Source organism: Necator americanus, chromosome II (assembly GCF_031761385.1).
Source record: "Necator americanus strain Aroian chromosome II, whole genome shotgun sequence".
Lineage (NCBI taxonomy): Eukaryota > Metazoa > Nematoda > Chromadorea > Rhabditida > Ancylostomatidae > Necator > Necator americanus.
This window is the reverse complement of record NC_087372.1, coordinates 9,531,632-9,558,043: the sequence shown is the minus strand read 5'-3', so window position 1 is coordinate 9,558,043 and position 26,412 is coordinate 9,531,632. Positions and strand designations below refer to the sequence as shown.

Sequence of the window (26,412 nt, the reverse complement as noted above, 5' to 3'; positions counted from 1 at the left end):
TTTCATTTTATTCTTTAACGACCGGGTCTTCATGTTTACATTTGTGGATTTTAATTTATTTTGTTTTTTTTTTGTGATTTCTTAATTCTTAATTGCTGCATTTTTCGTCCGTTTTTTTTTTTTGCTTTCGACTGTCTTTTCTAAAAAAATCCTACTCCTTTCTTCTCCGAACAAACGTTCAAAGAATTAATCACGTAGTGGGGGAACACAAACCAGCTGCTCATTCGCGGTCATTAACACTGACAAGCGGCGCCAGTCGAATGTGTCTCCGGTCATAAATATGGCTGAGTTTTTACTAATCGGCGTCGTCGTCGAATATTCGAAAAGTTGACGTTGACATAAATTACTTCAAAGTTCTCGAGTAAAAAAAAACAATCCAGAATGACGTCAACCAGTGTTTGATTGACTGCAGATGTACTTCGTTTTTTTTTTTAACAAATATATGAACAAAGTTGAAATCTTCAGAGATATTGCCTTTGTAGATCAGTCCCTCTAAGAACTAGTCATTGCTTTATCACAATTATCTAAATATTTATCTAAAAATTTTAGAAAAAATAACAAAGGTACTCTCTTGTAGAGAAAAAACGCCATTTCGAATAACGCGTTACATAACGTTAAACTTTTTTTTCTGTGCGCGAGTTTAAACTTCAAAAAGTCATTATTCATTGATGAACTTAATATTTGCATCAGTATGATTTACATTAGAAAATTTGCACAAATGGCAGCATTTGATTTTAGAAAACTCCTTGCTTCCTACCTTTGATATCGTGCAATTTTTGTAGAATTCATTTGTAGACGTTGTAGAAAGTCGAGGAGTTGTAATTGAGACTTTTTTTGTGTCCGAAAGATATGCTGCGCAGGAAATCCGTAAGCGAAACATCAAATTGCTCTCTCTTCACATCTATTCAATCTCAACGCAGTAATGCTAATGTAAAGGGCCTACAGCCTGGTGCAATTGCATAATCGGCTACGCTCGAAGCGGCACGGTGGAACTAGCAATGGGAACCCTGCTTTCCGCGGTCGAACTGTGGGGATGAGTAAAGCACTCACAATACATTCGTAATGTTGCTCGTATATTGCGCAACGAATAAACGAATGCACGAGTTTGCTGTCACTTATACTCACGTCATTTTGATCCGAGTATAAGATGCAGCAAACTCATCTATCCACTTACATATTTATTTTCAATTTGTTTAGTGATGAACGAATAACATTATAAATGTTTGAGACTTCATCTAGACAACAATAGAATTTCAAGCTCAATCAAGAACTCATGTGAATCCGGAATAATTCCTACATTGTTACTCCAGATAGTTTGTATAAAAGGGTCCTGTACATACGCATATGAGGAGAATTAATGCGAAAGGAAATCTTTGAGCTTGTTTCGAATTTAGTTAAAATGGATGAGATGATGATGACGTACATGATTATGAACACAGCTGTGAGCAAAAATTTTATAAAAAATGAGATCAGTAGAAGTCAGTGTTGGCGTAGTTTTCTTCTCTTATCATTCTCTACTACTTTCTTGTTCCTCTTGTCCTTCAGTTCATCCCAAAAATAATAGAGCATAACGTCCCTCAGGACCTTTTTTCCTTTCTTCTTTCGAGAAGAGTAATTTTAACATTCGAGCGAAAATGGCTAGCATCTTCCCACGAATTATCCAAAGCGCCTCATTTCGGGTGCTTCCGGTTCCCACCATCTTCGGACTACAATCTATTATATTTCTTCTATGGTGACTACAATTAGCTTATTTCTCCTGGGAAATACTCTTTTGGGAGGTTTCCTAGCGAAATAACTCAACATTTACTCCGTCATTTGAAATTGGCACCTTCACGAGAGGCTTTGTCGCCAATAGACGACTTCTGACTATCGATTTCGCACACTCTTTATAAACTGTAGATTTAAAGAAGAAAATGGAATAAGGTCAGAAAAGGAGCTGCCAGCTTTTGCGCCAGATGTTCAATCAATTATTTTTAAAGGTGGCCTTGTATGAACCGTAGCACCTTTTCAAAAGTTCCCCAGAGTTGCCCTCAAATGTTTTCTTTCACAGCAATTTGTATACTTTTGAACAAACACGTTCAATAACCCCAATTTTGACTTTTGATGCTTTGAACACTGTAATTTTCGCAGCTTACTGGCGTGAAGCAAAGCAAACACCACTATTGTTTTGCCTAGCCAATTCCGTTACATCACTGAAATAGCGATAAATTGAGATGGGCACATCAGTCGAAAAATTCCTCAGCTAATTCAACGATAGTTTTTTTCCGATGCGCTCAGAACATACAAATTGTGAGAGATGCGTGTCGCAAACAATGTTTGGGCCCAGTTTCTCCTCAAAACCTTTAATTGCAAAATAATTGGCAATTTTAGAGTCATTTATTTCGCATTCAATGTCTACGTCCTTTATAGCCCCGGTGAAACTAATCCGATTAAATCATTAAAGATGAGAGAACAATTCCCACGGTCGTCGTAAACCATTCACCCGGTGCCTAAGTGAATTGCGTCCCAAAATGCAACCGATCAATAATCATATGATATGGCATTATGCTACCAACGGAGAAAGTTTTTCTATCTAACATACTTTCGGACCATAAACTACTGAAGTAAAGAAGTTAACTGCCAATAAATCTTGGCCGTGATTTTCGAATGTAATGGAAAGAAATAAAATCTGAATAGCAACGTACTTTTCGCACTCTTTTGTACGTTCCATTTCCTTTTCATTTAGTCACTTGAGTTATACGTTTTGCAGCAAATCCCTACAGCCATAGATAACCCTTTTGATTAAAAACCTCTTCCCATTCCATTCAAACATGCAAAAGGACAAAAAATGTCCTTTGTCGTCAGAGCTTCTGGTTTTTCACCATCTGATGACACCAGCACCACTCAGTAGGAAAACAACCTTACAAATAGGACTAATTAGTAGAAGAAAATTTAATAATTGATTGAACATCTGGCACAAAAGCTGGCAGATCCTTTTCTTCAACCTTTGCCAGAATATGTTATCTACATGCGGAGCCCTAAAGTTTTTGCTGTCATTGGGTATTTTAAAGTACCAAATGTGTAATATTTGAGTAAATATGAAGCAAAGGAAAGTTGACGAAAAGTATGTCAACATCCACTGCAATATCCACAGAAAAAATTCTGATTCCAAGACGTTAGCTATCTAAAAATATCTAAAAATGTGTCAGCGATGAGATGTTTAACAACCGCAATCGGTCCGACAAAGGACTTAGGTCAATCGACCACAGCAGTTGCCTCTACGTAGACCCAATAAAGGAGGAGAAAGAGAGGAAGTAAAAAAGAAGAGACAGGTTAAAGGTTATATGACATTACTTATCATTACATATCCTGTTGAAATCTCTCCATTCCTTCAAAAATATCCTGAGTTTCAATATCTTATATAGTTTGATAGTTCAATAGTTAGTTGAATTCAAAGGAAATTATGCAGAAATTATTGTGATATAACGCCGTGACAATTTATAATCAGTGAGAGAAACATCGAGCGATAAGAGCAATATCTCAGTTTCCACTTGGATCATTTCCATTCTCGCGTCTGTGAAGGTTTTCCTCCTCAGCCTTATTTTGTTTACAAATTCCAATTTACTAAAACTAATTCTTTACATCATCGTAGCTGCAAAATTGCAAGTCCATCCGATTTTTAACATAGTGACTATATGAAACGTTCACAGTAAGGATAGACTTCACGACGCGATATGTAGTAAGTTCCTTAGGAGGCGGAAAGACTACTAGGCGCATGGTAAATAGGTGTTTTCCATGCTACTGAGAACCGAATACCACTGCCTAACGCATAATCCCTTCGGATACTCAGCCAGATACCGGATCAAAAGACATCTACACCGCACAGAAATACTCTTATACGATCGAAAAATGCGAGAACAAAGCTGTTTATCAGAATGGCACACGGAACGGGAGGATTGTCGATGTGTGTTCGCATGAGCGTACGACGACGGCGGCACCAGCGATGTGTTGTGGCAGCGGATGGCGCGCGCCTCCGGGCGCCTGACCGCGTCGCACGGCGCAACGCGCCAACGCCAAGGCCGTCGCCGCATTGATTGGCGCCCGATGCCGCGCCGCTGGCGTCTGGCGACTAGAACCCTCTGCCGCCTGTGCGTCTCATCTCATCCAGTTGTCGCCGCCACCACTACCATCACCGCCATCGCGTCGACGATAATCGGGTGCGGGGGCGCCGGACAGATGCGGGTCGTTCGTCGGCGGCGTAGCAGCTATAGAAATTCATCGCATTGAATCCATGCAGAGATCTATAACATAGCCCCTTTAATTTGGTGGACATCCAGAGCATATGGTTCAAAAGGGCCATCTTGTTCTGGACTTTGTGACGGTTATGTTTGTACTTTTTGACGATGTAGGAAACCAATCTCCACTTTTTTCTATTCTGATATTCATTGGTCTCCTGTGGGCTGACGCTCATATTAACAACCACCACAAAGGGCGTTTTACGAATCTCAACTTCGGCAATTGCTAGGGCGGAAGTGCTTCGTTAATTTCTGCTTTGGAACATCAAAAATTTCTCTCACATGTTTTAAATATGAAAAGGGTCAGCTATGGATCCGTGTTTTATGATAATGGCTAGGTTTCGGGAGATATATCGGTAAGAATTTCAGACGTTGAAGCATTTGTCGCCTGTATCTAATTTGTACATTGAATATATTTTGTGCAGTGCTCTTTCGGATACTCACACAGCGATACCGTATGACCTTTTCTAGACTCTACAATACGTATTTGGATACTGTATCCAATGTGGTCATCATTACAGATATCTTTTCATAGCGTAAAATACCTGCCTACATATGTGAACGCACATGTTCAGTGTGGTCCGTAGTCCACTCTTGAACTGAGAACGTGTGTCCACTGGAAGTTGTGGTTGCTTGTTTACTGCCGAATAAACTACAGTGCAATTACCGAACGGAATGTGAGCCTACTAGAATCACTGTAGTTTCTTATAAGATGAAAGCTACAGTGGAAAAGTGTTATTCTTCTTTCAAATTTTATTAAATTATGGTTAATTCGTGGGTCTAGTAAGTTGCGGTGGTAACCATCGATGAAGGAGTGTTCGTCCTAGTTATTGTCGAACATCAGCGCCAGAAATGTCTGCTGTGATGCGTGGCAATTAACGCGTTTCTTCGCATCGTCCATGTTTTTGAGAAGAAAAGAGGAAGAAATGTCGGGGATTCTCTAGAACACCAAACCTTTTTTTAAGGAAAAAAAAATCGGATTTATTGCTAAGAATATTTGGCACCACAAATATATTCCAGACGATAGAATATGACTGTAAATTCTATTTCAACATTTGTTAAGTATTTATGCAGAAAAATTTACTTCCGCAAATTGCTTCCACCGCAACGGCCACAATTATCATAAGTGAATTCTGGGTGGATTCTGTAGCCGACTTAAGCTGTTTTGTACTTCTTTCCATTCTACTTTTAATACAACTGTAGGCAAAATTAGGTGGAAAAAAAACTAGGTTACATTCTGCACTGGATCCATAGGTTATTTTGTATTTTATTTTTGTTTATTTTCTTATTATTATTATTACTATTTTATTATTATTTATTATTTTATTTTTTATTTATTATTTTATTTTATTATTTTTATTATTTCTATTATTTTTTTGCGTCTTATAGTCCATAAAGTAATTATCTATTCACATTTGACTTTTTGTAGTCCGATTCTGAGGATATCGAAGAATGTGTATGGATTGGGGAAACCACTGGAGAATAATTAATTATCTAGTAGAGCAATATGATTTTGGGCACCAGTGTGCATTGTTTTTTTTTCTGGGGTTCGTTTGAAATTCAAACGCGCTAGTCATAACATTAACATGGTGGGACGAAAAATGTATGTACTCTGCTGAAAATATTGCCATTCGAACCATTTCACCACCATGAATAACGCTGTTTCATCAGTATTACCAAATTAGAAGGACCGCTTTGAATTATTTACATTCTGCGATTATCTCTAAAGATGTTTTCCGTGCTGTTGCTTCCCAACTATGGAAAAGAACACCGAAGTGCGAGTGGTCACAGCATTTCTTTATGAGCTGTTGGGATATCTCCGAAAAAATAGTTAGGGATAGATATATACATAGTTCACGAGTAGGAGCGCGACAACACTCAATTCTTTCCAATCATCCAGAGAAAGGCATGGATTTATCGCAACGGATCCCCTACGAGGCACCTATTAAGATCCTACGCCATTTAGAGCAGATAACAGAAGTAGAGCATCCATCAGGAAGCGTAGAAACCGCATCAACACACTATGCATTGTTCGCTCGCTTGCCCACGTATTCTTGCTATCGCAGACGTGACACATTGTTCGGTGCTTCGTGTGACAAAGCCGTTTCCTACGTCTTTTTTCTGAACGACTAGGGGAAAATGCCCGTGGTTGCGCTCTTTGCGCCCCATGTTCGTGAACTATCCTTCTAATCCTATCTCTTCCTGGAGATATCCTCTATTTCGTGGTATGCTGCCTTAAAGCGGTACTGTATGGAGCATAAGGGAAGTTATTTCCAGCGTATGTCGCGGTCAAAGCATGAGTTCAACACGTACAATGTGGTTGTGTGAGTATCTAAAAGCATAACTCCACGAATTTCACGTGATATGGATTTGCGATGGTCAAAGGCGATACGGGATCGTAGATTGCAGAAACGGGTGGGATCCCGCTAATTTCTTCCTAATTGCCGTAGAAAACGGGCCGGAAGATGCGGCTTCGAGCGTTCCGGGGCGCTATTTTCTACAACGAGTTGTAGAAGCCTTGTGCACGCGCCGCATCTTCAGGCCATTTTTTACGGCAATTAGTAAGAAATGGACAGAGTCACCCTCTTCCCCACAATCAACGACCCCGTATAGGTATAACCCACCTGAAACCCGTACCACTCGAGATTCGTGGGGTGATGCCTTTAAAATGCTAAGTGTGAAAGACCAAAATCCGTCAAAACCGATTAAAGCCTTAAAAAATCGTGTGTTACTGTTGTTGGGAATCGGTGAAGGTAACCGATAGTTCTATAATATCGAAAGAAAGGGCACATCACACCTCAACTATTATCGCGCTGAGGGGGGAATTTTCAGCAAAATGGGGGCTTCAATTGCTGATTCGAGGATGAAAATTATAGCGCATGCGAACAGCATTTGGATCGGGAACTTAGATCTCTACGAGCTCAACCCGACAAACTTTATGCAGCCCCTTTTTCACCTAGTCCTCTTCCCAAACCTCAAAAATTTCTTGATGGAAAAGTATGTTTTGATCCTGAAGTCGATTTTTCTTACGCATTGTATTCTCCTATAGCGCGTAAGCTCATTACTCCACCAGCGTCTACTTTTTTGCCCGAGTAGAAGGCTGTCACCGTCGTTGAGCCCTTTTTGGCCGCCTTCACTACGTGATTGTAAAATGTGGTATCCATACCAGCAATGTTCACCAGCAATGCATCCGTCTTTTCCGATCGTGTGTGAGCATTGCCGAGTGGTTTTCTTCTCACATACCTAAAGTATCAAGACCCCTAAAGCACCGTACTGTTCTTAAAGGACTTCATGAAGAAATCTAACCATTGACCAGCGATCTTTTTGATGTGCGTTCTTTACTTCGTGGAACTTCGGTCAGTCCCCAGCAGTCCTTGCCCGACGGTTGTTGTTAACACGTTGACGGCAATGTCCTACGATGCCGCCGAACACTTTTTCGCCGCGTGGGCAATGTTCGACGATGTTGGGGCCAGCATCACAAAAATACTTCATGAGATCTTGATCTTCAAATATTCAACAGTATAAAATTAGGCAGTGAGCTCGCTAGTATCTATACCTGACATAAACATGACATAGACATAGACATGTACAGACAGATGCCTATGGACTCCTCAGAGACCTTGTTTGGTTACTGTTTTATTCATACCTTCATACATAACAAACAATGTAAAACAACAACAAAAACTATGGAGCAGAACACGATTTTTGGCTTGTTTGCAACCAATCCCAGTAGATGAAGTTTCGAAAGACAGTGAACTGAGCTCTGGACTTCCTGGCATAAGTTTTGCTAAACTGACTTTAATGTTGATCTGCCAACTTCGGTTGCAGCTTCGGCATTGTTTTCGTTGAGTGCTGCTGAAATATTCTCTTTCTGTTAAGCTACTTATGTTTAGCTTGAGCATTTGGCTGGTATTCATCTAACTTCATCGATTTTGTAGCGATCAATGGACAAGTAGTCACGAAGCTTTAGCAACCGGACAATTCCCATATACAAATTCAGATGTACAGACAGATGCCTATGAAGTCCCTGAGTTCATCGACGGTCGTCTCTATCCAGTCTTTCTTTTTCTTCATCTTCTGACATGTATACCTGTTCGTCTTTGTCCCACAAGGTTTAGCAATAGGTAATTCAAGAAGAGGCAAAAGTAGTCGATAGGCGTGTCACAACTATGAATGGCGAAAGTAAATCAATCGTGGATGAGAGATCTTCAGCTCACGTTTCTTCTTCATCGTCGTCAATCTCATTGTAATCATCGTCCTCGGACGACTCTGATTCCAGAGCCACAAACAAATTTTGAATAGCAACTTCATCATTAAAGTCTTCGATAGAGATATTCATTATTGGGTGGAAAATTGAGTAGTGACCTTGAGACCCTATTAATTTATACATAGTTATCGGATTCTGGGGTTTTGAATAACGTTCAGCATTCCAAAGACAGCGATAACTTTCAAAAATTTCAATGTTTTTTTAAGCTGTCAAAAACGTTCTAAAATCTCCAACTAGGTCCTCACTTCAATATTATTAATTTTTTATATACAAGTTTACCATTTTTAAAAAGTTGAAAAATTAGGTTTTTGGGACATTGTTCGACGACGTAGTCGGACAATTGGGGAGCGAAAAATATGCGTTTTCCCGTGTGCCAGAAAAAACGCCTGGTCGTCAAAGTGTAAAAATGCATTACGTGTTCGACAAGCCCAATTTTATTTATTTTCATTGAAAAATGTGGCAGCGTCTCTGATCTTTGGTTGTTGACGTGGGATAGAACATCGAGTCCCTTCTTCATTTATGTGAAGCGAAATACTCCTGACATCACTCTTTCGATAGTTCCATGCCAGTGAATGCATTTTCCACTTTCTTGCGAAGCGCGTGGATTCTTGAAGCGTACGTCAAAACAGGAAGAACAGTGGTGTGAAAGGAAGGGGTAGTCGTGAAGCCGAGTGTTCTCGACCTCCTTCACTACATCTCTGAGCATGCTTCCTAAACCGTTTCCTTTCGTTTCCTCCGCTCCTGTCTAGCTCGGAGGTCAGAACGTTCGTCATGTTCATGTCCCGATCTATATGATCATAAATATGCTTAGCTAAAGCATTCGAAAATATTAAATTCGTTGAATATGAATGAGGCATCAGATACCCATCCGTTCCCTATTTACATCTTCTTCTCCGTTTCCACCGGAAGCCATTCCGATCGCAACAGCTAGCTCCACTTCGCCACAGCGCAACTATTTTTAAGCGAATGGCCTATACATCCACTCACATTCGCAAAGGTTCACCGTTCGGAAACTCGAATAACATCCAGTGTCGAATTTAATGCAACCTTTTTGATTCTGGACTTGACATTCTATAACATTACAAAGAAAAAGAGAAATAAGGAAATCACCAGAACAAAAGTGAGAGGGTTACTTTCACTCGCAAGAATACTTTGCTCAACATTAACGTACGAAGCTGCCCGCGCTAAATCTTTCCTTTCGAAAGCGCAAGTGCAAGTCTACAATTGTTGCTTCAAATTAATGCTGATGTTCCAGTTCTCACGGATGAACACCGTACTCAAGGTGGAGGACGCTTGCTCCCTCTATATTCGACACGAAAAAGAATGGTTCCCGATGTGGGCTAGTCCTACTGTAGGGCGTCGTAAAATTAAATGTTCATGCTGCGATATCTGTACAGCATTTTACCCCTGAATGTGTATTGAACACATTTCTACAACAAAACGGTCGATAGGTTTTTTGCAATTACCGCTTTATCTCACGAATGGTTATAAAAATCGTATCGGTTTTTGCATTAGTTTTATTAGTTCTGCATTATATTGTACATCATTGTTCAAAATTCGGCAAGTTGTTTTGCTTTGGTGTTTTGAGGACATTCATCTTCGCTTGTAAGTGCAAGTCTTCGTGACAATCTCCCATTGCTTTTTCAACCATTTGTCATTCAATTGTGGCTCGCTGAACTTTGGATGAAGGCTAAAAGTCTAAAATGTAATAGAAAGGAAGAGTAGCCGTGACTAACTAGTTGACTCTGCATCAAGAAGTCTGCAACGTTTGATCTACGGAGTCATATGCGGGTTGTATCCTAATTAGTATTACCGTAGCGATTCTGTTGAGATCAGCTAACATCACTTCAACGCGGCTACTTAAAGGCATCACTCCACGAATCTGAGGTGGTACGGATTTCAGGTGGAGTAATCATATACGGGAGAGAAGATTATGGAGAGGAAGGTGATTCGTGCATTTCTTCTTAATTGCCGTAAAAAACGGTCCGAAAGATACGGCTTCGGGCGTTCTGGCGCACTATTTCCTACAAGGAGTTCGACTGGAGCGCGCCAGCCTTGTGCACGCGCCGCATCTTCCAGGCCATTTTTTACGGCAATTAGGAAGAAATGGACAGAATCACCCCTTTCTCCATAATCTACTATCCCGTATATGAATACTCCATCTGAAACTCGTACCACTTCAGATTCGTGGGGTGATGCCTTTAAGTAAACATAACGATGGGGCTTTGGATTTTTTTGATGTCGGATGTAGTATTTATGGGATGATGACTTGTCCTGAATGAGGCATTTTAGAGAATATGTTGCAAATGTTTTGACTTTCAAGGTTCTGACGTAGGCGACTCCGTTAGCCATAGCAAAAAGTGTTAGCAAGGCTTTTGCTTCACATTGATTACCGATAAATCATTTATGTGCAGGTCCATTTTCCTCGCTTAACGTTGTAAATGTATGTTTTTGAATGTCATCTGTACTTCTATGTATATTCTCTTGTTTTAATAACATCGCTCCTCTCAGGGTGCCGAATGAGAGGTACTCATGATAACCGAACTGTCCTGTCTACAGCGCTACGCACCTACGCATTGCTTCGACTACACCATCTGCGGTGCATCCATGATCGCTCGCTCGGGTACATTTAGACTCCTCTCCCTTCTTAAACTGAAGGCAGCATGTATATGAACTTCTTAAACAACTCTACTTAATCTATGGCTTTAGACAACTTTTCACCAAGCAATTTCCTTCCTTGTTCGTTTCAAAAAGCACATCGTAAGAGTTGCGGGTGTAGCGAAAAAAAATGAATCGTAAGAGTGGCGTACGCGGCAGAATGGACGAGGAAGATGTGGGCGGGGCCTCAGCGAGACGTAGTAGAAGAGAAGCGATCAGGCTACCGTGGCGATTGTGACGCTTTCAGAAGTCGCGCGGTGCAATTATCGATACTCATTAGCCTCCTGCACACGCGGCGGCACATCGTATGGGTACCTCTTCACCGTTCCTCCGAATATGAGCTCATTTTCCCCTAACCACCCTGATAAACGCCGTAGTTAACAGTTTCCTCTTCAAGATTTCCGAGGAGACATCCTGTGACACCTTTGTATACGCGCCGGTTCTCTCGCCAGCCTATCCATTAGTTTCACTTGATTAGTCTGCGGGGAAACCTCGCTGATTACTGTCCGAACGCGCTCAAACGTGCAGAGGGATGGTGCCTTGTAGAGTGCTTCCCAACAAGATTCGAACTCGAGGGCCATTTTCCATCTAGTTTTTTTTTTTTTTTTTTAATGAAGATTGGTAGAATTGACTGTGAACACTCGACGATTGACAATCGATAATCTACACCACTAACCCTATGTTTTATGGAGGAATCTCAACGTCGTCAATTTCGTAGTGCTCTTAAGGTTGAGACGTTCGTCTAGCAAAAAAAAAAGCGAAAGCAATGGATGATATAAGGGAAGGATTTGGAAGACAGAAGTTTCTTTTTACTTGTGGAAAACGCTTGCTATAGGAATTTCTTCGAAGTATTCTCACAGGTTCTTTTTTTTGAAACTAAGAAAGTTTTAGGTGTTACAAAAAAAACACTGAAGAAATCTATAGCTTCTAAATCCTATCGTTTGAGACATAAAATAACTAGTGTAGGTAAAGCGCAAAGTGTGAAGAAGAGAAATTGTTTTTGCTTATTTATTTGAGAATGGAGTAAAAGAAAAAAGGTCATCGTGTTTTCTTTCTTCTCTTGCAATTAATGGTTTTACTCCCACTTCGGAGGCAAAATCGCAAAATAGTAGCAAATAGTTAAGTACTTGAGTGGCGATCTGGCGTCTTTATATTTGCGAAACACCTCTTCAGGAACCGTGCATACCTACCAGGCAACACTACTACTTCAAGCCTAATTGAGAGATATGTCAATATCAGTATACTGGAGAACAGCAAAGAACATCCAAAAGACGCTTTTGGTAACGAAAACAACAACTAATGGATGATTTCCAATTGAAATTATCGTTGGGTTTTTCTGATGGGTAATCTAAAAAAAAGGAAAGTTTAGCAATAAGGTGAGGAAGTAAACGCCAAACAAACGATACTTACTTACAATTCTACATCACTCTCCACATATGAGTCTCCATATGAGTCTGTATCGCATTTACTTATTGAAAATGACTTTCTGTGAATGTAATTCCTAGTAACTAGTCCATAATTGTTAAGCGATTATCGGGTTTGATTATGCTTTATGAAAGCAAAAGGCGCTCAACGACAACGTTCGTGTAACTTGTCGATTCCTTCCACGCCGGAGAGCGGTGGTTGGGACTTGAGTCCTATGAACAGTTGAAGGCATCACTCCACGAATCCGAGGTGGTATTGATTTCAGGTGGAGTATTCGTATACGGGATCGTAGATTATGGAGAGAAGGGTGATTCCGTCCATTTATTCCGAGCGTCCCGGTGCGCTATTTTCTACGAGTTCGACTGGGGCGCGCCAGCCTTGTGAACGCGCCGCATCTTCCGGACCGTTTTTTTTACGGCAATTAGGAAGAAATGGACGAAATCACTCCCCTCTCCACAATCTACTATCCCGTATAAGAATACTCCACCTGAAATCCGTACCACCTCAGATTCGTGGGAACTTCTGTATCATCCATAGCTAGCTAGCGTTAGCGTGGCTTATACTGCGATATCACTAAGGAGTTACCGATTCATTAAATGAGAACAGTCGCCCTTGTAAAATCTCTACCCTATGTCAGTTCTGAATATCCGGACCTGATTTCCGCCAGAGCACGACAGAATAACCTGTTTTGAATTACGACAGTAGAGTTTTTCAATGTACCAGTGAATATGAACAGCAGAAAAAATGTGATAAAAGAATAGGATCGAACGACAAAGAAATGATGGACAGAAGACACTAATCACTGCGCTGAAATTACTGGTATGTTGAAAGCAGCATACCACGAATCTGGGATGGTGAGAGTAATGCGACCGAAAAGCTAAGGATGATTTTGTAGATTGCAGTATCCAGGGTGGTTCCCTCATCTCCATGGTCGTAAAAACGGTACGGGAACCGCTTTAGTTCCTAGGGGTAGGAACTTAAGCGTTAGAACGCTGTTCTGTGTACACTTTTCGGTCCCCTCAACAGCCATTTCATTGGTTGCACTTGAATAGGCTGGTCAAGAGTCTTCGGTCGCTTATATGTGAATGCGGCGCGTGCAGGGGAGTGCAGCGTTGCAACTGATTTCGTAGGAAAGATCGCCGTATTCCACCCCCTTTTCTACGATGATTAGGGGACGATGAATGGAGCCACCTTGGACCCCGCAGTCTACATTCTCACCTCTAGCTTTTCCAGTGGATTCCCTTTTATGCTTAAAACCTCGAGCAGCTGCTACATAAGACCAGATGATCCGGAAAAATCAAGATCAGCATCCCAACCAGTCCATAACACAACTTACTGCATATCAGGTTGAAGTCATAAGCAGGATTTGTGTGTGCGATCTGTGTGGCTTGAAACGCCATATAGTGGCTAAAGTTGTGTTTATTAGTGTACTCCAGATTGAGCACAGTTTTTTTTTGCAGGCAACGGTTTATGGAAATGCGCGCTCTCATTGTCAGCAAGAGCACCAAGAAACGTAGAACGAACTTCAAATGAAAATAAGACACAAGCAACTCTCGAAACTCAACTCAGAAACTTATCTTATGACGTTTCGAATGTGTTACTTATCGCTCTATCCATCTGTGAATCTGTCGTACACATGAACTGGCTAACAGTGCAGTAGATCATGTAGAACACATCTTCACTCAACATTAATATGGATTTCCAAACTTTTTAGTGCCTTTTCTTTACGTAGACAGTGCAAAATTCCCTTACAATGTGTCATTTCCAATTTTTGCCTGAGTATAGCTTTGTTCATTAGTCATTCCTAGCTCCTCGCCGGGAATTGCTTTTGGAACGGGACGTAATGTACCGGTGAATTTTCCTGCAAAGGATATTTCGTGAGTGAGATGACGTTATGACAAATGTAGCGACGTTTTGAATCATTGTTTTCTCCTTTTTGTTAAAGTTAGCGTATCACGAAACCACTGATCTTGAGGTGCATGTGGGCAAGAGTTTAGGGTGTAGATTACGAGTATGACCGTCCCCACTCAATTCCCTTTAATCGTCTTGGGAAACGACGTGGGAAACGGGGCTTGTTCCTACGAGGTGCATGAAAACATGCCACACTTGTGCACGCATCGCATCTATGAGTGAGCGGTCGAAAACCAATGAGGTGTCCCCAGCAGCCTCTTCAAGTAAAACTAAAGGATGGGCTGGGCCACCCCCATACTCATAATCTAAACAGCGAATTTCGTCTTTGGTCTCAAAGATCACAATATCGTCAGTTTTGTGATATGCTGCTCTTTAGGAGGATAACTCGGAGACATTCTTCAAACCGTTTGAAAAAGAAACTTTAGAATAGTTCCATCGGAGTTGCAGATGACAACACCAGCGCATCTTTGTGACCAATTTTGAAGCCGTTCCAGAGTTTGTCTGACGAAAAGATGTCATAACGTTATTTTTCCTGCGCTATGCGTTTTGTTCATGCTTTACCACTTTGTACCGCTCGAGGTGAACATCGTAGTCGCCTCTCGTCGTCACCGTCAGGGATCTCCGTATACTGTAACAATTACTGCAGGGCTCACAAACGTGCACATCACTTACTCCAGTAACAACTGGTGATCATCGACGCAACGCTCCACATAGAACCGCTCGACCTTCACGCGTCAAATGTGCAACAACGGTCGTAGAGTGTACAAAATCCATCATCTTACGACTTTTTCTACGGAGTCGGCTCATTGTACTTAACAATTCGTTTTGTGAACTTCTGGAGCAGTCTGGGCTTTCATGCGTCTTTCGTCAGTGCTTCGGGTTATTATCCGTGGTCCTGACGGTCAACCTATCTGGAGAGAAGTAAGCGACCTGCGTCTTCCTAAAGGCGGAAAGACTCTTTCGTACAGACAGGTTGATTTTTGTATGTACTTTTGTTCACTGCTTTAAATTAACGAGATTCCCATTGTTTTGTTTTGGCAATGGACTGTAGCGATAGGTGTCAGTTGTCAGTACGATTTCCTTTTTAATATAATTTCTACCTCTATAAGAACTGGGAACTTCCCGAATTCGTTCACGCTTTTCAAATCTATACATAACTTCCTTTAAAGGAAAGGTTACCAGTCGATTAGTAGTTCATTAGTAAACGGTACTTATATTAAATATTTGTAATCAAACCGCTCAGATTCGAGTTTTTTGCTGGGGAACTGTATGTGAATTGTTTCACATTTTTAGCGAATGTGTCCCTCTCCCTCCTATCGTTCCATTTTCAGAGGTAGACTTTATTGACTAATTAGGCCAAATAATTGTGATTTATGTTAGAGAATGGAAGGAAGACAAACACACAACTGTATGCAATTGGTGTTACTTATTTCCTCGTCCGTCCCATCGATATCGATCTCAGCAAATCAGAAAAAAAGCAAGCGCGACCGCATTTCGGCGCAGCCTCTTTCTGTGAACAGAGAACTCTTTCGAGAATTATTTTGTTGTCTTTGAAGAATGGTTATTCATTCCTTACTACTTGCTAAATATTAATGCTTTATTTAGTTAATCACCTTTCAATCCACATTAACATTAACTTGTAATAAACATTTTTGTCATTGTGTTCACAAACGATAGAAGCATTTTCTATGACCTGCGTTTTCTTGATGTTAAAGGCTAACAAATTATATGTGCTTCTGACGGGGAATTGACTTCTCATTGTAAACTCGTTCTGGATCAAAAATTCTTCCCGCTGTTCTTTCTTTTGCATTTTAACCCAGTTTTGCCTTTGTACCTATAAGAGAGTCGTTTTAACCAATTAATTGTGAAATGAATGCTTCCAGAACTCACTCATCGTTTTCTTTGTTGCCGTGGGCTTATTCGGCTATTGTACAGTACAACAGGAGGTAAATCCGGACTCCAAGTGGGCAGGTGAGTCATGAAATAGATATGTGCTGTTGGAAGAGAAAACAATAAGAATTTCTAATGGCAATCCCTCTAACATTTCCGAGCAGCGATTTTTCTCTACCTTTTTCTCTACATGTTCTTTCAGAAATCTATCGCGGATTGACTCGAGAACCTTTAAAATGGTTGGGAGCGGACAAGACGGAGGCAAAGCCAGCCCCAAACCTCTCAGCGCATCTGAAGTAAGCTGCTGTCTTTTTCTACGCTGTATTTCCTGTTTAGAGAGATGTCCTTTTTTCACTATATATAGCTTTACTAACTACCTATATACATGTTTCGGGTTAAAGAAACCTTTTTCGCTAAGTTTCCCTGTTGAAATGTGAAAAAGCCAAAAGTGGGAGACAGGTGATGTTTTTCATTATTTCATGGTCATCCGCGTTACGAACTTCATGTGTGACTGACTACATGTGAAATGCCGCATGTTGTCTATCTCATCTGTAATTATGTATTAGAAAATGATGAACAGTTGGTGTTTTGCATGTTATTCTTCAATTTCAACTTCTAGAGAGTCTTCGCTGCTAATCTTCCTGAAAAAAGGAGGAGTTAGTCTTTCGCTTAACAAAACGCCCCAGGGAGATGGGTTGTCCTAGTTATTTTCAATATTTTCTGCTCGACTTCATCTTCGTTGGGGACATTTTGCTGTTGAATTCTATTCTGTTTTGCTTCATTAGGCAATGAATACGTTATACTCGAAGGTTCATTTATCGTACCACCTAGCAAGAAGTCATTTCAAGTAGGTGGATAATTTAATATAGAAGAAAACCTAGTTCTATATTTCTACTTTGGCTACAATATTTCGAATATAGCTAATTTTTTGGATAACAATAGTCTATTCTATGCTGGAATGTTTTTTCAGCTGACTTTCGAGTTGCCGCATCGTTGTTTTTTGTACAAATCAAGAGAAATATTTTTTACAACGTGAGGATAACGAACTTTCTTTAAACTGTTATGTTATGTTGTTGCACCAATACTCTTCTCTTCTTCCTAGCGTTTGTCCCGCGTTGTTGCAGGGTCCGCTTTTCTGCTTCTTGTCTTCCATTTGGTTCTATCCATTGCATCAGCCGTACACAAACGTGCATCTATCATATCCAGCTTCACACGGTCTAACCAGCGAATCTTTGGCCTCCTGCGCGGCCTCACTCCTGAAACGTCGAGCCTCAGAGCGGTTTTGGCAACAGAATCTTTCTCCCGCCGCAATACGTGACCAAACCATCTCAGTCGCGCCTCCTTCATCTTCTCAGTTATCGGGACGACACCGAAGATGGAGCGCACAGTGTCGTTGGATACTTTCTCTTTTAGCGTTACACCTATCGTCCACCTCAACATCCGCAGCTCCATAGCGTGCAGCACTCTTTCCAAGGCTTTCGTTGTCGGCCAGCACTCGCATCCGTAAAGGGCAACAGGACGCACAACCGTCTTGTAGATCTTCGACTTTAGTCGAACAGGGACTTTCTTGTCGCACAGTACCCCTGTTGCCATTTTCCATTTCATCCATGCAGCATTAACACGTGCTCGACCTTCTTGATCAATGTCGCCTGTGGAAGTCACTTTGGATCCAAGGTACTTGAAGCAGTTCACCTTGTTTAATTCGGTGCCATCAACACGAATTGAACCATCCTCTATCCTTGGTCCGCACTCCATGTACTCAGTTTTTGATGCGTTGAGGCGCAATCCATATTGCTGCAGCTGATCCTTCCAAGACTGCACTTGTTTCTGAAGATCATCTCGAGACTCCGACGCGAGCATGACATCGTCGGCAAAGAGTAGAGTCCACGGATGCTGCTTCTGGATTTTCTTCGTTATCGTGTCCATGCACAGTGTGAACAGCAGAGGTGAGAGGGATGAACCCTGATGAACCCCTACTCGTACAGGGAATGGCCTGCTTGTTCCAACAGCACATCGTACAACGCTGATAGGCTTCGCATAAAGCAGCTTCGTCCACCGCACATATTCTTCTGGTACTCTATGCGACCTCATGGACATCCATAACAGCTCATGTGGGACACGGTCGAAAGCTTTCTCGAGATCGAGAAAAGCAAGATGCACACTGCGGTTCTTCTCTCGATGTTTCTCCAGGAGGATTCGGACAGCATGGATAGCATCTATAGTGCTGCAGTCCTTCACAAAACCGCACTGGTTGAGTGAAACGCTAACAATTTTCCTCAGACGAGCTTCCAGGACACGCTCAAAAATCTTCATCGTATGGCAGAGCAGTCGTATAGGCCTGTACGAGGTGCAGTCAGCAATGTCTCCTTTCCCTTTCCAGACAGGCACGGTCACGGAAGTTTGCCAAACGTCTGGAGTCCGTCCTTCTGCAACGATCTTGTTAAATAGAGTTGCGAGCCACATGGACCCTCGATCTCCTAGCAGCTTCCAGATATCAACAGGTATGTCATCAGGACCGGTTGCCTTGTTCGACTTCATTTTTGCGAGGGCAGCACTGACTTCGACGGCAGTAATTGGTAGAACAGGACCCTCGACGCTGGGAACGGTTGGGATGGGAGGATGACAGAACTCTTCGTTACACAAGTGATTGTAGTACTCTCGCCACCTCTCCAGGATCTGACCAGAGCGGCGCAGAACGGCTCCATCAGCTCCCTTAACGATCTTGGTGTGCTCCATATCCAACGTTGAGCGATGACGTGCTCTGACTAAACGATACACTGCCCGCTCGCCTTCTCTGGTATCAAGCATGTCGTACACAGCCTTGTAGCGGTCCGACTTCGCCTTGGAGACTGCCTTCTTAGCCTCCCTCTTCGCCGCTAGGTAAGCACCCCGATCTTCAGGCTGACGCGTCCTCCACCAGAGCTTATACTTGGACTTCTCACGAATTGCCGCCTGAACTTCCTCGTTCCAAAACCACGTAGTCTTTTGTACCTTTGGCTTACCTAGAGTCGTCTTTCCCAGAGTGTTCTCCGCGGTAAGCGTATAACGCTGGAAGTAGACGACCACATTTCCTCCACACTACGAGTAGGGTGGGGAAGTGTAGATGGAGCCACGGACGCGAAAAATACCTCCTTTCGATCCTTCAGATTCCACCATTTGATGCGCTGTGTTCCTTGGATGTTTCTTCCTTTGACGGGAGATTTTCATGTCCGTAACGAGCAGATGGTGTTGGGCAGCGACATGGTAACATCCAGAAATCTATTTGTGTCTCACGACCGCCGCTGGTGTACGTGATCAAATGCGATTTTCTCTTTCGATACTGCGTGTTAGCAATGATCAAATCACTTGCAACAGCATACTCCAGGATTCGCAACCCGTCGTTGTTACGAGCTCCATAGCCGTATCCACCATGACAACTCTCGAATCCGTCTTTCCGAGAACCGACATGTACGTTGAAGTCTCCTCCGATTAAAAGTATTTCTTCGCTTTCCAGGGATTGGACGTACTGCTCCAGATCCTCCCAAAAGCTTGCCTTCTCTTCTTCACTACAGCCCGCCTGGGTCGCGTAAGCAGAGATGACTCCCAATTCCACTTCTCCTGTGTCTACTTTTACAGCCATCAAGCGATCCGATAGTCGAGCCACCGCTGTGACGCTATTTCTAAACGACTCGTTCAATATGATACCAACGCCATTGCGATTTGATGTGCAGATGAGCTTGTAGCCATCGCCTAATTCCCTTGACTTGGAGCCTTTTCAGCGAGTCTCCTGTACGCAACATATGTCAATACGGCGTTTTCTGAGACTGTCTGCCAGTTCACGACTTCTTCCAGTATGCGTCCCAAAGTTAAGTGTTGCCAAGCGCACTGGATGTTGCTGGCGATGGCGGACTAACTTCTTTGGCCGGCTCCGTCCTCTAGCCGGTAGCCCTCGCATATTTGCCACATTGCCCGGGCGAGGACAATGCGCGTCGCTTCTGGGGTACGCCCTAGCTTCTGAAGAACATATAGTAGACATTGGCAGTATGACGCGACGGGGGTGTTGTCCTCGTCGGCTTGTCGCACTAGCAAGCTAGCAGCCTGGCACCGGAATCGTCGTACTACCTCCTCACTTAGCTAGCCTGTAGCCTTGGCCCAAGGACCGGGCTACTAGCCGGACACCTTTGTGGCATGGTTGAACCTGCCGAGACGAAGTCTCGCCACCATAGCTGCCCGACGGCCAGGGCCACCGCTGCGCCGCTTTGAGGCGTGAGGTAGGATTTGCAGCAGTGTTGCACCAATACTCTGTTTTGTATTTAGAGCACATGTGTAGAAAATATGCGAATCTAACCATAACAACCTTCTTTACGCTGGAATATTCACATTTCATCGGCTTCACACACGTTGTTCATCCTACATAAGCAAAAAAGTTGTACATAACGCCACTTAATCGTCCAGAGATCATACATGCGATAGCGTGCTCCAACACCCTTCACTTTTGGACGGTTGGCAAAGTGTCACTGTTTACTTGCACTGCACCCCCATGAGCTAGACCCCCTTCACCTGTGGTGTGTCTGGCTCCTCCCTATCGCACCTATGCCGGAGATATTCTATCATTATGCTGCTGTGACCTGTGTTTTCTACAGAGGTATTGTTTACTGAAATACCTTGAGCGCGCTTTCTGCCCGAAATAAAACTGGTCTTTTTTGTTTTTAAATAATGCGTTCAGGTAGCTGAACTCATTGGAGACCCAGCGCCTGAAACTAAAGATTTCTACTTCCAACAAACTATGTTACGCATTAAAGACCCAAGAAAGTCGTTGCCTTTCTATACCAAAGTGCTTGGAATGAGGTTAGTTCATCATTTAACTTTGTGACGAATTTAGCAATATTTTTCCTTCTCAGATTGCACCCACGGAGATTTCCGAGTTCTCTCATTTTTTTCATGTTCAATTTTCACAGATTTCAGTATTATTGTATTTGTAATTTCAAGACCACTAACAACCATTTGATAAACGCTGCAATGCCCAGCCTCGTTCAAGGAATTGCCAGTTTTAAAGGCAGCATTCCACGAATCTGGGGTGGTCGAATGGAAATGACACAAACTGCTAACCAATGCTGGAAGGGAACAGTTTTATTGCGTAGAAGCAACTTTGGTCCCAGAAAAACCAAAACTTGGTGGAAGTTTAAATTTAGTGTGGATAAATGAAGATATTCAGTGCTCCACAAAGGATATATTGATTTCCACCTAGATTTAGAATCGAGGGGACAACTGTCGAGAATCGCCCTCTGTTTTTTTGGTCTTTTTGTAATGTTATATACGAGCGATTACACAGCATTAGCAGCTAAAGTTTGGGAATACGTGAAAACTTCGAAAGCGAAGATTTCTGTGGGTGCTGTCTTTAAGAGGACAACATAGGTTCACGTAATTATCATTATTTTTGAAGACTATTGAAGCAAATGGACTTCGCTGCTGGTCAGTTTTCGCTCTATTTTATGGGTTATAAAAATGCTGATGAAATTCCGTCCGGAGATAATGAGAGGAGACATTTTGCGTTGTCTACGTTGGCTACAATAGAACTTACTCAGTGAGTTCTTTTCTTCTCTTCCTCTTCTTTCTTTCTTTCTTTCTTTCTTTTTTTCTCTCTCTTTAAAGGCATCACTCCACGAATCTGGGGTGATGTGGCTTTCAGGTGGGTTATGCCTATACGGAGTCGTAGATTATGGAGAGAAGGGTGATTCCGTCTATTTCTTCCTAATTGCCGTAAAAACGGCCCTGAAGATACGACTTCGAGCGTTCCGTCGCGCTGTTTTCTACAACGAGTTCGACTGGAGCGCGCCAGACTTGTGCACGCGCTGCATGTTCCGGGGCGTTTTTTACGGCAGTTAGGAAGAAATGGACGGAATCACTCTCCTCTCCATAATGTACGACCCCGTATAGGAACTCAACACCTGAAATCCGCACCACCCCACATTCGTGGGGTGATGCCCTCAAATGCTTGTGCACCGCTTTCTTCCGGAAAACTTTATAAAGAGGCTGATTTTTAATCGATCTTCTTTGAAAACGTCAACGTCAAAGATTCCCGTTATGTTTTCTTTGTTTTACAGCAACTGGGGAACTGAAAATCAACCAGATTTCAGTTACCATAATGGAAACAAGGAACCTAGAGGATTTGGTCTGTTTTTTTTTTCACTATTCTAAAGCGCTACAAGAATCATACAGATTCGATGCTTTTAGGACACATCGGCATTGTTGTCCCGGATGTAGAAAAAGCATGTGAACGATTTGAAAAGATGGGGGTGCAGTTCATCAAGAAGCCTCAAGATGGAACAATGAAAGGATTGGCATTTATCCAGGATCCGGATGGGTACTGGATTGAGATATTCAACCCGAATAGAGTGTGAGGTGGAGCTCTGAGGGATGGCTTTCTGACGATGCTTCTTAGACGCGATTTCCAAAACATGTGTTTTGTCACATTTCTATGTTACACCGGTTTCATTCTGAGTGCTAAATGCTGTTCTAGTTATTTATCATAAACATTTTCAATGCGATCAACCAGCAGAAGAACATAGAGTATGTTCTTACCGGATTCATTTTTAAATATCATTAATTCAGATTGAAGGTTCGTTTCGCAAAATCAAGCGGTAGCTTTTTTAGCAGGTGACAGCTGTAACCATTGCAAGTAGTGCATTCTTCCATTTTAAAAGCTCAGTTGTGCTTGCAACATTGAGTTCTATCGGATTCACTATGAAGGTTCGCTCAAAAGGGGTTACACTGATCCCTGTGTAAGTCACAAGTGGTTAGTACATCGTTTGAAGCAAGGAGCAGGAAATGGTCGAAAGGACTTTTGACTTACATAGGAACCAATCAATCATTTTGAGCGTCGCTTCGTAGCAAACCCGAAAGAATCCTATTTCCTGGTAACACAACTAACCTTTTAAAATAGTAATAGACTGACTGAAATCTATGGGAAACTCGCACATATACAGGAGCTTGTCATGGAATTTATCTAATACATCCCTCATTCCGTAAGAAGCACTCATGCTGCAGAGAAGTAACTCAACAGTTCGGAATTAAGATGGGTGAAGCATGGATAACAGTAACAAAGTATGGCATTATTTTTACAATATACAATATTATATTAGGGTGTTCGAAAAGTATATGCCGAAAATTTCGCAGTAGCGCAGGTTTTTTGAGATGTTCTGGAAGTTCCCGTTTTAAACATATTATATAAGGACCGCTTGTATACACATAACATATCTGGCTCTCTCTTCCTTGCTTACTTCATCCTATAATGGCCGAACATTCTACCCATATTCGACACGTACTCCTTTACGAGTTCGAATCTGGCCACCCCAATCCCATCGAAACTTAAGTCAAGTATTCGGCACTGAAGCCCCTCCTGAGCGGTATGTGCGCACCTGCTTCCAGCGCTTCAAAGCCGAAAACAAGAAACTCGAAGGTGAGCTTCGCTCTGGTCGACCGACTGCGATATCGTTCGACGAACTGAAGAATCTGGCGGAGCAGCATCCATATGAAGGTGTGCGGTATTTTGCTGCCAGTATCCCTGGACATCTGCACTCAACTGCTATCCAGATGCCGCAGATTCGACTGGCAGAACACCATTGTCACTGGAGATGAAAAATGGGTCCCCTACGTCAACCACACCCACAAACGTGCCTGGTGCGCTGGCGATGAAATGCCGGATCCTTTCGCGAAAGATGAAATCCATGAGAAGAAGGTCATGCTGAGCGTCTGGTGGGAGTTCATGGAATCTATCGTTTCGAACTGCTGCCGGACAACACGACAGTTACTGTCGAGGTCTACTGCTCAACTGCAAAGACTGGCCCACAAGATCCGCAAGGAGCACCACATTCCCTCAGGCCAACTGTGTCGGATTTCTTTATCCGTTTCTTAGTGTATTGATATGAATTGATGATTTGCATGTTGAACCCTTCGAAGAAAAGAATGAGGCTTACAGCGATGGGAGTAATTATCCTCGGGGAATTAATTGCGAGTCGTTTTGGTCATTGCTTCACTTGCTACGTATAATCAGTCGGTGATCGAAGCTGATCGCAGCAAACAAGTTGGTGATGAAGTGTTTCAGACTTGACGGCTGCTGCCGCAGATTGAATTTGACGAATAAAGGTAGCGTTTCATGAAATTTTTGCACACACTCAATTTTCTCGTCCTGAAGAACGGCGTGAGAACGGTCTTATTTCCTGCGGGGTGCGTTAAATCATGCCACTCTTATACATGAACCGAGTCCACGAGTGGTCGAAAATCAGTGATTCTCTGCACTAACTTATTCGATTAAAACAAGAATAAATAGGCCGCTGAGGGAACCTGAGTGTGCAAAAGGATGAAACGCTCTTACGCGCCTCGTAGGAACCAAGTTCGTTTCCCACTCCGCTTTTCAAGAAGATTACGTGAACTTGAGCTTGACCATATTCATACTTGTAATCTAGACCTCGGACTCCATATTTTTCATGAGAAATACAAAAACTGGATTTCATGACACGCTGTTTCTTATCTGAACAACCACAGTTACTGCTGCATATCAGAGGATTTGTAGATCGGGTTAGATGTAATAGAGACTTCTACAAAATCACCGAACAACCTGCTTAAAACTGTTTTTTTTTTCTAGAAATTACACAGCTTTGCACTCACAAGTGTTATGTGAAATACTTTATCTTTGAAATTTGCATAAGCTTTGCTTCTTAACTCTCTGCCTCGAAAAACCTGCTACTTTGAGCAATATTCATGTGCACGTCTCTTGCATCTGAACTGTACAGATTTCCCTTACTAAGTTATCGCGTTTAGTCTCGGTTCGATATGAGAGTATAAAAAAGACGAGCAGACCTGAAATGATTTGATCGGTCTCATTCTTTCATCTGCCCATGAGTTTGGCATATAATACCGCCGTCTTAATAGGAAGTGGAAGGAAACAGCAAAAGTGGTAGAAGTATCAACTACTATCACACGTCTAAGATGTGATCGCCCGCCTATCCAGTTCTTTACGTCCTAATCAAGATCCGCTGGCTCTCCGCTTCCGACTTTAGTTCAAACAGCTCAGAGGATCTCAAGATTAGACCTCATATAAGCAAGAGAGGTCTCACTAAGAGAATACTCTGTTTTTTTTATAATTATTCTCGGCCAGATACTCTAATACGTCCCCGCCCACCTCTCAGGTACAAGCAAGTTCATTGACTACTCCGAAGTGCGCGCCTTTACGGAGATTGAGCAACATCAGAGCTCATTGGACACCAGAGGTGTCTTACTATGTAAGGCTTTGCGATAGAACGAATAATGTTGCTGCTTAGCGAATGTCCGAGATCTTCTGTATTCTTTGTATTTGCTTTCACGTCTGAGTGCAGGAAAAAAAACCCTACTGGAATGAAAATCACACCTGCACTGTCGATATATAGACTATCGTCGCATTATGGTGCTACGCAAGACGAAATCGACACTTGCTTCAATCTTCTGAGTAGGCGATCTCAGTACATGAAGTTTACGAGAGAAAAAAAAAAATCTGAAGCCAATTGGCTGTAGTTTCTGAATATCCAGGTTCATTAATCAAAGGGAAATAGGGAAGCAAAATGGAACTGAAAACCGAGTCATATGAACACTCTAATTCACTACCAGTCGCAACTCTGGAAGACTAAAAATCACTCAAAATATATCCAGGGAACGATTCAGTCCTATCCCCAACAACGCACCGCCTCCGTTATCAGGGTAACTACATTGCTGAGTTTAATGGGGACCTATCAAAGGTTCTCCATATAAAACATAGTCGTGTAACAGAGCGCCAAGGCGGAATAGTAGAACAGACGACAAAGATCCCTTTGTGCCTTTCTTTTATATCGGATGAAATGAACAATGCAGTGCGAGTAAGTTTTACAAACGAGTCTGCAGACTTCGTTCATTTTAGTGGACTTACTACCTACGAACTTGAAGAATCAGCTGGTACACAATCGTGACTTTGCATGGGTTTGAGGGACACCTGAGTGG

The 26,412-nt window shown here is 42.3% G+C and overlaps 8 protein-coding genes across 9 annotated transcripts; 4 read left to right on the top strand and 4 right to left on the bottom strand.

Moving 5' to 3' along the window:
* Positions 1–7,300: 7,300 nt before the first annotated feature.
* On the bottom strand, positions 7,301–8,613 carry RB195_017292 (uncharacterized protein; the record flags this gene model as incomplete). The annotated part of the gene is made up of 2 exons (XM_064184225.1): positions 7,301–7,517; positions 8,492–8,613. 2 exons carry the CDS (start codon positions 8,611–8,613, stop codon positions 7,301–7,303), a joined length of 339 nt encoding a protein of 112 aa, XP_064040106.1.
* Positions 8,614–11,073: 2,460 nt separating this feature from the next.
* On the top strand, positions 11,074–17,461 carry RB195_017290 (uncharacterized protein; the record flags this gene model as incomplete). Its single annotated transcript, XM_064184223.1, has 4 exons — positions 11,074–11,164; positions 16,419–16,506; positions 16,628–16,721; positions 17,396–17,461. 4 exons carry the CDS (start codon positions 11,074–11,076, stop codon positions 17,459–17,461), a joined length of 339 nt encoding a protein of 112 aa, XP_064040104.1.
* On the top strand, positions 15,391–16,725 carry RB195_017291 (uncharacterized protein; the record flags this gene model as incomplete). Its single annotated transcript, XM_064184224.1, has 3 exons — positions 15,391–15,507; positions 16,419–16,506; positions 16,628–16,725. 3 exons carry the CDS (start codon positions 15,391–15,393, stop codon positions 16,723–16,725), a joined length of 303 nt encoding a protein of 100 aa, XP_064040105.1.
* A 62-nt stretch (positions 17,462–17,523) lies between the features above and the next one.
* Positions 17,524–19,233, bottom strand: RB195_017289 (uncharacterized protein; the record flags this gene model as incomplete). Its single annotated transcript, XM_064184222.1, has 1 exon — positions 17,524–19,233. One exon carries the CDS (start codon positions 19,231–19,233, stop codon positions 17,524–17,526), a length of 1,710 nt encoding a protein of 569 aa, XP_064040103.1.
* RB195_017287 (uncharacterized protein) lies at positions 17,524–20,359 on the bottom strand (the record flags this gene model as incomplete). The annotated part of the gene is made up of 3 exons (XM_064184220.1): positions 17,524–19,427; positions 19,579–20,162; positions 20,319–20,359. 3 exons carry the CDS (start codon positions 20,357–20,359, stop codon positions 17,524–17,526), a joined length of 2,529 nt encoding a protein of 842 aa, XP_064040101.1.
* RB195_017288 (uncharacterized protein) lies at positions 19,568–20,044 on the bottom strand (the record flags this gene model as incomplete). Its single annotated transcript, XM_064184221.1, has 1 exon — positions 19,568–20,044. The coding sequence occupies one exon, from the start codon at positions 20,042–20,044 to the stop codon at positions 19,568–19,570; it is 477 nt and encodes a 158-aa protein (XP_064040102.1).
* Positions 20,360–20,386: 27 nt separating the features above from the next.
* Positions 20,387–24,319, top strand: RB195_017286 (uncharacterized protein; the record flags this gene model as incomplete). Of its 2 annotated transcripts, XM_064184219.1 has the most annotated exons (7): positions 20,387–20,404; positions 21,131–21,252; positions 21,848–21,988; positions 22,509–22,576; positions 22,639–22,768; positions 23,778–23,948; positions 23,998–24,319. In XM_064184219.1, the coding sequence occupies 7 exons, from the start codon at positions 20,387–20,389 to the stop codon at positions 24,317–24,319; spliced, it is 972 nt and encodes a 323-aa protein (XP_064040098.1). The 2 variants fall into 2 exon arrangements, with proteins under 2 accessions (XP_064040098.1, XP_064040100.1); XM_064184218.1 differs by lacking the exons at positions 23,778–23,948; positions 23,998–24,319 and having other exon boundaries at positions 22,639–22,805.
* On the top strand, positions 23,936–24,319 carry RB195_017285 (uncharacterized protein; the record flags this gene model as incomplete). Its single annotated transcript, XM_064184217.1, has 1 exon — positions 23,936–24,319. One exon carries the CDS (start codon positions 23,936–23,938, stop codon positions 24,317–24,319), a length of 384 nt encoding a protein of 127 aa, XP_064040099.1.
* Positions 24,320–26,412: the final 2,093 nt, after the last annotated feature.